The sequence below is a fragment of the Etheostoma spectabile genome, chromosome 17 (genome assembly GCF_008692095.1).
Source record: "Etheostoma spectabile isolate EspeVRDwgs_2016 chromosome 17, UIUC_Espe_1.0, whole genome shotgun sequence".
NCBI classification, from domain to species: Eukaryota; Metazoa; Chordata; class Actinopteri; order Perciformes; family Percidae; genus Etheostoma; species Etheostoma spectabile.
The window spans coordinates 10,792,838-10,805,565 of NC_045749.1; the positions used below are offsets into that span (position 1 = coordinate 10,792,838).

At 40.8% G+C, this 12,728-nt stretch overlaps 2 protein-coding genes, 1 long non-coding RNA gene and 1 other non-coding gene across 4 annotated transcripts in view; 1 reads left to right on the forward strand and 3 right to left on the reverse strand.

The window, feature by feature from the left end:
• Positions 1-1,020, reverse strand: part of LOC116705573 (uncharacterized) — an 8,134-nt gene extending 7,114 nt beyond the window's left edge. The window contains exon 1 of the long non-coding RNA XR_004335961.1: positions 993-1,020. This is a non-coding gene — a long non-coding RNA (uncharacterized LOC116705573). The remainder of the gene's footprint in view (positions 1-992) is intronic.
• A 2,204-nt stretch (positions 1,021-3,224) lies between these two features.
• LOC116705577 (otoraplin) lies at positions 3,225-4,574 on the reverse strand. Its single transcript, XM_032541845.1, has 4 exons — positions 4,303-4,574; positions 3,994-4,133; positions 3,620-3,730; positions 3,225-3,491 (listed from the first exon to the last, which is right to left on the reverse strand). Exons 1-4 carry the CDS (start codon positions 4,415-4,417, stop codon positions 3,468-3,470), a joined length of 390 nt encoding a protein of 129 aa, XP_032397736.1. The 5' UTR covers positions 4,418-4,574; the 3' UTR covers positions 3,225-3,467.
• Positions 4,575-5,047: 473 nt separating this feature from the next.
• On the forward strand, positions 5,048-12,270 carry gtpbp2a (GTP binding protein 2a). Its single transcript, XM_032541147.1, has 12 exons — positions 5,048-5,474; positions 6,727-6,753; positions 7,243-7,427; positions 7,575-7,683; positions 7,775-7,972; positions 8,310-8,484; positions 10,503-10,722; positions 10,889-11,024; positions 11,147-11,205; positions 11,309-11,480; positions 11,737-11,901; positions 12,078-12,270. The coding sequence occupies exons 1-12, from the start codon at positions 5,274-5,276 to the stop codon at positions 12,258-12,260; spliced, it is 1,830 nt and encodes a 609-aa protein (XP_032397038.1). The 5' UTR covers positions 5,048-5,273; the 3' UTR covers positions 12,261-12,270.
• trnal-cag (transfer RNA leucine (anticodon CAG)) lies at positions 9,302-9,384 on the reverse strand. Its single transcript has one exon. It is a non-coding gene; the product is annotated as a tRNA-Leu (tRNA).
• Positions 12,271-12,728: the final 458 nt, after the last annotated feature.

Sequence of the window (12,728 nt, forward strand, 5' to 3'; positions counted from 1 at the left end):
CACACACACACACACAGTAGCCTTTCCCTAAATCTACAGGTAACCACGGCGACAGGTAAAACAGAGGGGAAAAGTAGATTTCCTTGAATGGGGAAGGTGAGGAGAGGGTGGTCTTGCAGAAAGGGGTTTATTCAGGTGTGATGGAAATGTAGCGATGAGGAGGACAAATGGAACAACATGAACATCCTCAATACCTCTCCCCCTTCACATTCTGGAAAGACATACCTAACTCTTTCTGATGATTTTCCTCTTCCACACACACACATGCACACACACACACACACACACACACGCACGCACACACACACACACACACACACATACACACACACACACACACACACTTTGTGAGACACTTTTCATTTGAAGAGTATGTTGATCCTTTTGTTCTGAGATACAGGATCAGAAGTAATGGATACAATGGGGTCCTGAGTTGTTTGAAGGGTTGAACACACAATAAATGAAATTGTGGTTTCTTTGTATGGTTGTACCGGTTGTGTGACAGAGAAAATGGGTGGAATTACACTAGCTTGCGCAATTACATGAGTCAGAGTTGTAACACAGACAGAGAGAGAAAGAGAACGAGAGAGAAAGCTAGATGAATAGTGAAACAAAAAGAATATCCTTGCAGCTGCACTTTCTTCCTTGACAAATATCTTAGCACTACGCATTACGTGGACAGTTGGTGCTCACACATTCTTGACACAAACCTGTACTGACAAATACATTTTCAAATGTAAAGGAGATTAATCAAGTAAGAAGGACGCTGCTGATCCTCAGGCTTTTGCAGTGCTTGATTCATGCTGACTGATTGATGGATTTAGTTTAAATAAGCAGAGAGCTGGCATTTTCTCACACCCTTGAAGAAAATCGGCGCCGACAAACCCAATCGTTCAAGCACCTCGAAGGCACTACTGATTACGTTAGTCACAACAGACACACGTGTGCATGCTTTTTCCTCTAGACACGCATGACATAAAGTTGTCCATCACTCCAGAGGATAATAAATTAAGTTTTCTGTCTGTCGTTATCCTGTGTGAATACCTTCTCTCATGGGGACAAATCCCCTTGTTGTTTGGAAAGAAAATCAGCTGTTTTACGAAAAGCATTCACCCGAAGTCATACCATGTCTGGGGAGCATCATGTTGTGCTTGAAATCTTAATCTTTTTCCTTCACCAAATGAATTCTGCTAAATCTAAGGTTTACTTTTTCAAAGCTAGGCAAGACTCGCTTATTCTCCCAGAACACTGCTCTGGACTGTTTTGTTTAACCAGGAACTTCTCTCACACAAATCTGTGTAAAATTATCTTTTGCTGTTGAGGTTTCTTACCCGTTTTTATAATTGATTCATTTTTGTAAAATGATCCACTAAATGATGGAATCAAGAAGTAGGCTCATTAGACTGTTAGGCTAGGTGTTTGGTTTGCACTATTCATTGCATCACGCAAACATGCAAGACGTGAGATTTTGGGATGTTAAAAATTGCTCATGTTTCCCCCATCTAAAATGCTATGCTCAGATGCTAACTAGACCTAATGCTGTTGATTTCTCAGCTTCACAGGGTGCTGTGTTGCTGCTGGTTGTAGAGGTGTGAGTGTGACATCTACTGTGGCCTGCGTTTGCCAGCTGCGCCTTTAAGTTCACACACACACACACACACACACACACACACACAAACACACTCACACACACACGTCAATCTCTTCTGTCACGGTATCTCTGCTTGTCACCATGGTAACACCCTAAAACTACAGCCGTCTGGTGGAGGGTTGACTTTAGACAGGGTCTGTTAGAGCAGGGAGAAGAGAAGACACATTTCTGGAAGTCATTTCAGTTCAGAGAAAATGCATCTGTCTCGAGGTGATATTGGAATGAAATTGGCGTCATTACACAATATGTACAGAGGAACTGGATGTTGAATTTAATGATTATTACTAACCAATACCCCACAGCTCAACATCTTTTGCAGTTGCATATGTGTATGTGTAGAAAGATCCTCAAAATACACTCCCTCAGACATGTCCCAGGTATGCTTTTGCTGAGTGACATTTTGTGGTAGATGTCCCCATTTAAGACAGCTGATATTGATCTGGGCTGAGAAGGGAACAAGAGATTGATGGTAATGTGTGACAGCCCTCTTTCCTAAAATCGTAAGCCTGCCTAATGCCTCAGGTAAAACCGAAATAAACTAATGGAAATGACCTGTTTGCAGTGGCCAATAAAAACAACGCTTGCAGCAGTCATGTATGAGATTTCCAAAGGTGGCAGAGAATTTAACTGGCAGCTATTTCTTTATCAAAATAAAACATCTTTGGATCTAATTTTGTAAATAGAAAACGTTTAATTGAGATGATACATTCATCACTGTATCTGGTTGTGTGCTGTGACGCATAAAGAAGTGATACCGGTGATACAAAACCGATCAAAAAGAGATTTAAATCATCCTTTGGAAAGAGCCTTAACTGTGGCAATATGTCAGGCTAACAAGTAGTTATCTGGAAGCTATGTATGTGACAGATAGTAGGACTGGCAGACAGACTTAGATAAGATTTGGAGGGATGGTATGTAAAATAATGCAATAACAGATGTGTGATTAATGTAATGTAACACCCAATGGAAAAAACTAACTTTACCATGGAGTAACTTCATCACAATTAAAAGCAAAGCATTTTAGGTCAGATCACTCTAAGTGGCAGTTAGCAGCCTTTGTGAGCGTTTAAGGTCTTGCATGGGGCATGTTGATATAGTTCACAGAAATATGGGACATCTAAGGGTTAGTTTTTAACAGAACTGCAGGTGCATTGGTCTTAAAAAAACTGCTAAATTGCTGCTGTGTGGTCAAACACAGAATACATCAACATAGAACCCCCAATGAGGATAAACATACAGCATATGCTATAGGCTGTTGAAAGCTAACTGCTAATTGTCATGCAACCTAATATGAGACCCCTTTATATCAGTATTTGCACAGTAATGATGGTGATGCTGGTAGTTTTAATACTTCAATTTAAAAAGTATATCTTAGCAAAACCTCTCTTAGCTTATCTTGTATCTTGTCTTAAAGTGTATACTGTATATCTTCACAGCAATTCAAAGTAAGTTTCTAGATGTGTCAGCAGAAATGCATAATAACAATGCAGGTCCCCACCCTAAAAAGCCAAAGTAGCAATCTGGAGAAAGATTTTTTTTATAGTTTAAAATAATTTCAACATTTTGTATTGACATGAAAAAGGGTTTATTGAGAAAAGTGTCTAGTTGAGACAAAGCAAGACAGATAGGTGTCAGACTCTGGGCTTATGGAGGACTGAGAGTGTCCAGGTTTGTGTTGCAGTTGGATTTAACACCACAAGATGTAATAGGACATGGTCTGACACACTGGCCCAAGAGATGAACTACTCTCCTTTATAAGAGCATGAGTTACTAAAAAGCAAAGCTTGAGATGAAAGAAGTTTCAGTCTGTCATGTCTTAATCACAGTAGAAGTCCATGTTCTGAAAAAAGGCAAAACAAAATTAATAGCATGACATTAATGTTGACAACCACATATTACTCCAGAAAATGAATAGAGAATGAAAACATCTCAGATATTGTCCTATAAAAAAGAGACAAATATGCTCACAGCTGTGGGAATCCTAATTGTGTCTTCTGTAAACTTCTGTGTCTCGTTCACCATAGTTGCAGGGAAGTATCCAATGATGCCCATCTGGTCCACATACCGCTCACTGTAAACCTGCCAGTCAAAATCACATGGCCTTTCTAACAGTTTAACATGCCCCACATGTAACCTCCCTTACTAAACTTAAAGTCATTTAAATGCTTGTTCATTTTAGCTACAATGAAATTGAATATTTAAACAAATGTCTTTCTTGACATTTTGCTCTTGTCTAAAAGGCTAGAAAGTTCTTTGGAGCTGCTGCACATCCTGCCTTGCATTTGTAACTGATTGTAAGTAGCACTGCCAATAAATAACATGTAACAAACATATTCACATACACTTCCAGACCAGAATACTCCAGCGCCCTCCTCTGGTACGAGTTTAGAATACACATAGACCATCTGACCCTTCTTGATGTTGATGAATCTGCAGTCAGGAGCTGTGAAGTCGTCCAAGGCTGTGGCCATGGAGAGAACATCTAATAAAGCACAGAAAACAAAAAGGAAAGGGGAATATAGATGGAAGAAAACTACTTTTTTTTAAGTTATCAAGTAGATGCATTCTATTACATCATTTAATATCATTTAATATAAAACAGTTTTCAGGATACACACTGCGTCATGCTTCTCTTTAACGATCAGACTTACATGAGCATTCTGCATCTCCACAAATCTTGTTGTCTGCTAGTTTATCCATAAGGACGGCCCTCGCAGTCTGGTGCAGAAGTCCCACACAGAGCAGAATCACCAGTGGAAAGCTCATGCTGACCGAAAGAGCCGAAAGAGCAGAACCAAGAGAGCGTTGTGTGTGAGTGCGGATATGAATGTGGGCATTTGCAGGAACTTAAGGCTGTAAAAATTCCATAACAGTTATTTCAGCCAGGATTGAATGGGCTGAGCTCCTACATCAGAGGTTGCCTGACCAATCAGTGTAGACCTTCAGAAATGCCACACTATGGAAGTATTCATTTCCCACAGGAGAGTTGTTTTCACTGTCTTTTCTCCAAGTTCAGCAGGAGCAAGCAGTCATAGTTAATGTGAACAGTTTGTCCTGTTTGTTCTTTCAACAGGTCTTTGTAGAAGTGCCATATTTTTGGACAGACTAAAATGTAATATGTAATAATGTGTCCTATGTCCTAAGTTTCGATCTTGGTATCATCTTTTGTAAGCAACCTGTAAAAGTCTTTGTAAACAAGTTATCTTTCCTTTTTCTTCTGATGCAAAGCTCTGCAAGACGGTGTTCATCTGGAGTGTAAACGCTGTTAGAACCTGGGTAGTGAAGCGGGCGGGGTTTAAACCTACATGCTCAGAAAACAGATGGAACCGCTCACTCACGCTCTCCTCTTGGACAAATCAGGCACACCCCTTGACATTTAGGACTGTGACGTAGGCACTGAACTCAAATCGACGTCGGACGATGCTGTTATTGTTCGGTTTGAAGAGTTTGGGGTGGTCGGTGCTTTGTTTTTTATTTTTGGGGCTTCTTTAAGCTACCACTAGCAGGCTAATTCCACTCAAATAACATCACCTGCTTGCCTGGGCTGAGGTTTATTTTAATAATAAAGCATTATTCTATCCAGGTAGTGGTAAGCCAACAAGTTATTTCCCCAAAGCAGCTGATGGATGCGCGGGTATCGGAGTTATTTGGCTCAGGAAATGGACACGGCTCTGGATCTCAAGGTGTTGCGTCCAATGTCAAGTCGGGCAATGGCTACGGGGTAGCCCCCAAAAAGGCTTGTGTAAAGAACAACAAGAAACCCAAGGCTCGATTCGCTCGAAACTACAAACCAAGCAATAATACCCCGTATCTACCTCCAGAGGTAAGGCTGAAATTACGCGCACAACTAACGTCACCGCTAGCGTAGTCAAGCTAAAATGATTTACGACCCATAACATAGTCTGCTAAAAAAGCAATGTGAACTGAAATGGGAGTTTATGTGCCTGTTTAAAATGTATAATTTATTAGTGAATTGAATGCCCCGTCGTCGAGTTAACTAACGTTATGCCCTGACTTGCCTCTGAACCGGTGTTGTGTGGAAGACCGTTCCCCTGTCTATATGTGCTTCCAGTGACACGTAACGCTAGCTAGCTAGCTAGCTAGTTAGTAACCTAAATGAACAAGTTACTAACATTAACATCTTACAATATGCCATTCACAGTTGGAAGCCAAATGTGTATTTATTAAAAGCCACTTGCTAAAACGTTAGTGGGCTAGTAAGTTACTTTGCTTGCTAGGAGAGGAGGAACATCTGTGTTTGTAAATATCTAACTGGGGGGCGGGTGTGTACTCGGTCGACCTTTATCTAGCTAGCTATGTTACTATTACCGTCCCTGACATTCAATCAGCCCAGGACTGTTACTACCTAGTAACGAAATATTACCGTGATCACTTGTTTATAACGTTATTCACATAACGTCAAACTTAAACTCAATTTTACGTGACCGTTGTTTTCTTTGAAACGTGAAAGTATTGCGTTAACCTCAAGCTACCTGAAGTTCAACCTAAAATATAACGTTAGTCAAAAAATAAACATGTTAGGTTCAGGATCATATTAAGTGGTAATATAGATTTATTTACAACTTTTGGATTAATAAAGAGATAAGCAGCAGTAGCACTATGATCATAAACTCCTAATGTTTACCGGACAAGTCTCAACATGTTCCGTGGCTCAGTTGTTTCAGCTGATCTCCATCATGTAACGTTAACCAACTCCACTGTCCTGCAGTGATCATAAGAATTAGTATATTTTTGGGATACTTATCCAACTTGAAGGGATATTGAATAGTTAGCCTCTTAATGTATTTTGATGTTTACACACATGCCTGTGCTTTGTCTAATAACGCATTAAGTAGCTGTGTATCAAGGCTAGCTGAGCAGCTAGTCAGTTTGTATAGCTCTGGTTGGCAACCTATTCACAGAAGTGCCCTGCCTGTTCATTCAGTCAGATTGCTTTTCTTTGTGTCTTTAAAAAAAAAATCAATAGCCTGTTGTCTCACTTTTCTACAGTCTAACAGCTGTTGTTCCTGTTCTGTATATGTCTGTCTCTCTTTGTTTGTCTACCCATCTCTTAGGCTGAAGAGGGAAATATAGAGTACAAGGTAAGCAAATAAGCTTTCATGCAAGAAGTGTTCAGAAGACATTACGGCGTCCTTTAAAGTGAGCTTCTTGCTTTATATTACACTATAAGGCAAGAATGTTGAGTTTATAACAACAAAATTTCCCCGTCGTGGGATGAATAAAGTATAATCTAATCTAATCTAATAAAGGTAGGTCAATCATAATTAGAATAAGCTGTCAGTAATATGTAGGTAAAATGTCAGGATAAATTCAGTCTGGCATGATCTACCATGGAAAACAAATACCACAGTGGATTAGCAAGAGCATTTTTAGTATCTGGAGTCTGGACAGTTGCCTCCTTTGCTTCTTCAACACTTTAATTCAGATTCGTATAGCCCCAACCCTACTGTAATCATTTGTCATGCTAGTTATCTGCACTAGCCCGAATTAACCACAGATTAAACCCATTCAACTGTCCACAATCCAGGTTTAAATTTGGCAATGATTTCCATACTCTTTCCCTTGTCTAGCTAAAGCTGGTGAACCCCACGCAATACCGCTTTGAGCACCTGGCTACACAAATGAAATGGCGACTGCAGGAGGGCAGAGGTGAAGCTGTTTATCAAATAGGTGTTGAGGATAATGGCATGCTGGTGGGACTAGCAGAGGAAGATATGAGGACATCACTAAAGACGCTACACATGCTAGCGGAGAAGTAAGTCAAGAGATCAAATTGTCACTGTTTGACATCAAGTTATACAGTAACCCTAACCAAATAAATTGTAAATTAAAATATACTATTAAAAACAAAGCCATTGTCCATGATAGGCAAACACAATGGCAGTGTTTCTTTTTCTAACAGAGTTGGAGCCGACATTGCTGTTCTCAGAGAAAGAGACGTGGACTATGACTCTGATGTGCCTCGTAAGATTGCTGAAGTTCTCATTCGCAAAGTGCCAGATGACCAGCAGGTTAGTATGGCTACTGAAGGCTTGTTGTTTTTAGGTTGTTTGTTTGTTTGTTTGTTTTTATCGCCGCTTTTTCTTTGTGTTTGTCCTGCAGTTCTTGGACCTACGAGTAGCTGTACTGGGTAACGTGGACTCGGGCAAGTCCACTCTGTTGGGTGTTTTGACACAGGGTGAGCTTGACAATGGACGGGGAAGAGCGAGGCTCAATCTCTTCAGACATCTACATGAGATCCAGACTGGACGCACTTCAAGCATCAGCTTTGAGATCCTTGGCTTCAATAGTAAAGGAGAGGTGAGAAAAGATCCAACGCCAGAGAATAAATATGTTCCGTAGTTATGTACTGCATACAAATAGCAGCACAAGTTAAATACATTATGTTATACGTTATGGTTATCCTTATCGAGATGTTGAAATAGATCACACAAGACAATAGGGTTTTGGTAACTCTGATATAAAGAGGAACAATTACTATGTAATATTAATTGCATGCATGTATGCTTTTACAAGTAATGTTAGTGACTTATACGTAGCCTGACCCATACGTTCATATAAATAACTTAGGAATGTGTCGGTATGTAACTAATGGTAACTAATACCTTTACACAGATATGATTGCTTTTTTTCCTAGGTTGTGAATTACAGCGAGTCTCGTACAGCAGAGGAAATTTGTGAGAGTGCTTCTAAAATGATCACATTCATTGATCTGGCGGGTCACCACAAGTACCTGAAGACCACCATCTTTGGCCTCACCAGCTACTGTCCGGATTTCGCTATGCTGGTCGTCAGCGCAAATACCGGCATTGGTGAGTGTCAATTGGTTAGATTTTGGATGACTGTTTACATTTTTGAGCGTCATCATAAGTCAGTTAATATGTACTGTAGTGTGTCTGTATGCACTTTATCTCGTCACTTTACTATTCAGATAAGACAAGCTGAAAGTGGATCCGTCTCTGAAACACAGGCTGTTAATTGACACTTGCAGGTTCAGTCTGACTGAGAGCCTATGTTTGTGTACACCTGTAGTGGACTTGGCCAGCTGTGACTTTGCAAACATGTGATATCTGAGCTTATGTAATAGACCATCATTCCTACCACAGCCGCATTACCCACCTTCTCATCCCTGCCACTACTCAAATATCATCCATTTATGTCAGAGTCCTTTGACCCACTGGGGGTAGCTGTGTGCTCCGGCTTAATAGCATTAAGTTAAACCATAGCTGGTTAGACTAGCGTCAAATGAAGTCCCACAATGCCTTGCAAAGCGATTCGAACATGTCCCTTATAAAATGAATGTGGATTTATTTTGCATTGCACCAGCTTTAGTGGGTATCTATTATCACTTTGGCATTGCATTTAAACAACTTATTTTATTGAAATATTCTGTATTTGGGTATCATATTCTTTTACCATCCCAGACCTTTTATGAAAACAGCAAGTGACACTAAGTACAGGAAGCTTGTACGATACCGAGGACTGGGGAGGACATACTTTAAAACCTGACAAGCTGAAACTGGTAGGACAGGCTAGGCAGTTTTTGGCTTTGCTTGTGAATACGTATTGTTTGTTTACACTCTTGTTTGTTTAATCAGATTACATTTGTAAGTCCTGGAAAAATAGCTTTGTCAGAAGTGGGATTCGAACCCACGCCTCCAGGGGAGACTGCGACCTGAACGCAGCGCCTTAGACCGCTCGGCCATCCTGACACATACTTGCAACTAATATCTCTGCCAGATGACTGGGTGGAGGAGGGGCCATTACGTGCACAGCAAGTGGGCCCTGATTAGAACACTGTTAAAAGCTTTTGGCCGCCTGTAAAGAATCTTTGAGTGTTTTGTAAGCAATAGCCATAAATGACATAGTGTTATTGAGAAAATTGTAGTTATGTTTTGTTGTTGTTGGCAAGGAGACTGCCTTTTGGAGTTATTAGGTGAACTACTTAGCTACTGTTGCTGTATGGCTAGCAATGTTGGATTATTTTGTGTTTGAGTTTAATTCTGAGAAGTTTGTTTTATTCTAAACAAAGTTAACTTAACTTAACAAATGGTACACTCTCTTAATCAATTTTTTTTGCATTTATTTATTGGGAAATATATTGATCATTGAAACAAAAGTGGTGTTGCCTACCTGCAATAGTAGAATAACACACAGTAGGCGGTCCTGGCGTTGTGTGGGTGTCTTATTTAAAAAGGGCAGACTTTGGTAAATTGGGTCAAGAATGAGAACTACTTTAGGTAAGCAAAGAAAGGGGACACAGAGTCTGCAACTCAAGCGCAACAGCGTTATTTATGAAACGGTGTAATGGATCTGTGTAACGTATAGTCTTGTGTTGTATCAGTGACAAGCCAAAAGCCAAAGGGTGGGTAATCATCTTGTATCGTTCTGTGATGCTTTACCAAATAGCTTGGCACCCGCATGAGGTCTGATGGACTTTTTCCTATGCACCTTTATCTTGGATGCACTGGGAAAAAACACCACTAGCAAAACAACCCACTGCTCAGCTGATGAGAGCATTTTGATTCTTAGTACCCTTGAACTTCTTTGTGACTAACAATGTAGCAGCTAGTCGTCTTGGGGTCCACATAAGTTTCCCTGACCCTATCCCATTTGCATAGGACACTGGATCCTTCCTGATAATTTAATGCTAATTGGTCCCTATAAGAACACAATGCACAATACCTAAAATTAACTTTGTGTTTGTGCACTTGTGTGTTAGCACATTTGATGATGTGAAGTGGTGCAGAGCAAGGTGCACCTCAATGAGTAGATTTGACATTGGGAAACCCTCCGACTAGACCTTCTTCCCCTCCTTTGTCTATTGCAGCTGGAACGACACGGGAGCATCTTGGACTTGCCATGGCCCTGAAGGTGCCCATCTTCATCGTCATCAGTAAGGTGGACCTCTGTACGCGGGCCACAGTGGAGCGCACTGTGCGGCAGCTGGAGCGTGTCCTGAAGCAGCCGGGCTGTAATAAGGTGCCCATGGTTGTTAGCAATACAGACGATGCTGTCACAGCAGCACAGCAGTTCGCCCAATCACCCAAGTATGAAACTACATATACTATAAAATTGAATGTGTACATGAACAGTTTAATGTTTTGTAGTGATGTGTGGGCTCCTTCTATAATTAAAACCTTAAAAAAATATAACGTAGGGACTAGCCAGTGATGTTTGTGTGTCCTGACCACATGCTTTTGCTCTCCCTGGCAGCATCACACCCATCTTCACCGTGTCCAGTGTGTCTGGAGAGAGTCTAGACTTGCTCAAGGTCTTCTTCAACACCATCCCTCCTCTCAGCAACAGCAAGGAGCAGGAGGAGCTTATGCAACAGCTAACTGAGTTTCAGGTATGTCTGAGATTAAGTTTATGAATAAATGCGAGTAATAAGCTGGCATACAAACATTATTTTAGATGCAGTGTAAATACATACATATTGCATACACATAATTTTGATGTGTGTCATTACAGGTGGATGAGATCTACACAGTGCCAGAGGTGGGGACTGTGGTGGGAGGTACTCTGTACAGGTCAGTGTGTTGGAATACTTACTTCATGCTCATCTTTTCAACTCGCATTTCATTTTTTTTAGCGTGGACTCTCTCTGACCGACTGTTTTCTTTGAATGTGCAGTGGTATTTGCCGTGAGGGAGATCATCTTGTAGTAGGGCCGACAGACTCCGGCCAATTCCACAAGTTGACCATTGGGAGCATCCAAAGAAACCGCTCAGCATGTAGGGTACTCAAGGCCGGTCAGGCTGCCACACTTGCCCTGGGCAACTTTGACCGCTCACTACTACGCAAGGTCAGACACTTAATGTTTGTGCCAATTTTTATAAAAACTCTTTTTTTGTCCCTACACAGTTTGCCTGCATCAGTATTTAGAGAGTGTGTTTTCCTTGTATTTTCATGTAAATAAATGTTTCATTACTTACTTACTTTAGTGAGTACTTTCTCACTGATTCATATGGGGAAAAAAATTGTAAATAATACATTTTATCCTGTTAGACACTGAGTTCTAAGCTATGTGTGTACAATGTCCATGTTTTTTCCACTTACAGGGCATGGTTATGGTGAGTCCGGAGATGGATCCTACCATCTGCTGGATGTTTGAGGCTGAAATTGTGCTGCTCTTTCATGCCAAGACCTTTCACAAGGGCTTCCAGGTTACTGTGCACATTGGCAATGTGAGACAGACCGCCACTGTGGAAGCTGTATATGGCAAGGTAAGTTTATCCACCAATCTGCATCTGTTCCTGTCTGAAAGCTGTCCTCTACTTCTAAAACCTGGGCTTGTTATATCCCAATGTGTTAAATCAAGCAGATTATGTCTGATATTTGGTTTATTCTTAACGCTGTCTCTCTTTTCTTTCTATGCTTATGACACATCCCCATACCACAGGAGGAGCTGAGGACAGGGGAGAAAGCAGTGGTTGTCTTCAAGTTCATCAAGCACCCAGAATACCTAAAGGTGGGAGCTAAAGTTCTCTTCAGAGAAGGCGTGACTAAAGGGATCGGTCACGTCACCAAATTGCAGCCCATAGCCCAGTACCAGCCATCCCAAAGTGAGGATGACGAAGCCTAAGTTTTTCAGAGGAAACAACAGAAAAAACGTCCCACCCAAAAACAAGGTGCTTTATATAAACATCCTCCTATTTTCTCCAAAGGCCACTCTATCTTGTTAATTATCCCTCTTGTTTTATCACCCTTTTCCAAAGCCTTTGTTTCACCATCCTTCTAATTTTTCTCACACATCTTTTTAAATAACTCCTGATTTATATTAGTCTGCTTTCTGGTGTTCAGGTTAAAAGAGTGTTGCTTTTAACGGCACTGTTAAGAGAAAACCCCACATTCATTTAGTAACATCTACCATAGTGATATTGATTGTCAAGAACAACACAATATTGCAAATGGAAACTAGGTAATGACTTACACACACCTACATTGAAGTGCTGCTTCCACAGTACACACCTAGATGCACTCTTAAAACACTTACACACTGAAAAATAAATGCCAGTGGGGATATGCCTTTGGCAGATAATCGTTTACAAAC

Coding starts and splice junctions, on each gene's coding strand:
- gtpbp2a (XM_032541147.1), top strand. CDS start 5,274: ATGGATGCGCGGGTATCGGAGTTATTTGGCTCAGGAAATGGACACGGC. Junction 7,428..7,574: donor CTACACATGCTAGCGGAGAA/GTAAGTCAAGAG, acceptor TTTTTCTAACAG/AGTTGGAGCCGACATTGCTG. Junction 7,684..7,774: donor AAGTGCCAGATGACCAGCAG/GTTAGTATGGCT, acceptor TTTGTCCTGCAG/TTCTTGGACCTACGAGTAGC.
- LOC116705577 (XM_032541845.1), bottom strand. CDS start 4,417: ATGAGCTTTCCACTGGTGATTCTGCTCTGTGTGGGACTTCTGCACCAG. Junction 4,134..4,302: donor TGGAGATGCAGAATGCTCAT/GTAAGTCTGATC, acceptor GTGCTTTATTAG/ATGTTCTCTCCATGGCCACA. Junction 3,492..3,619: donor CAATTAGGATTCCCACAGCT/GTGAGCATATTT, acceptor GCCTTTTTTCAG/AACATGGACTTCTACTGTGA.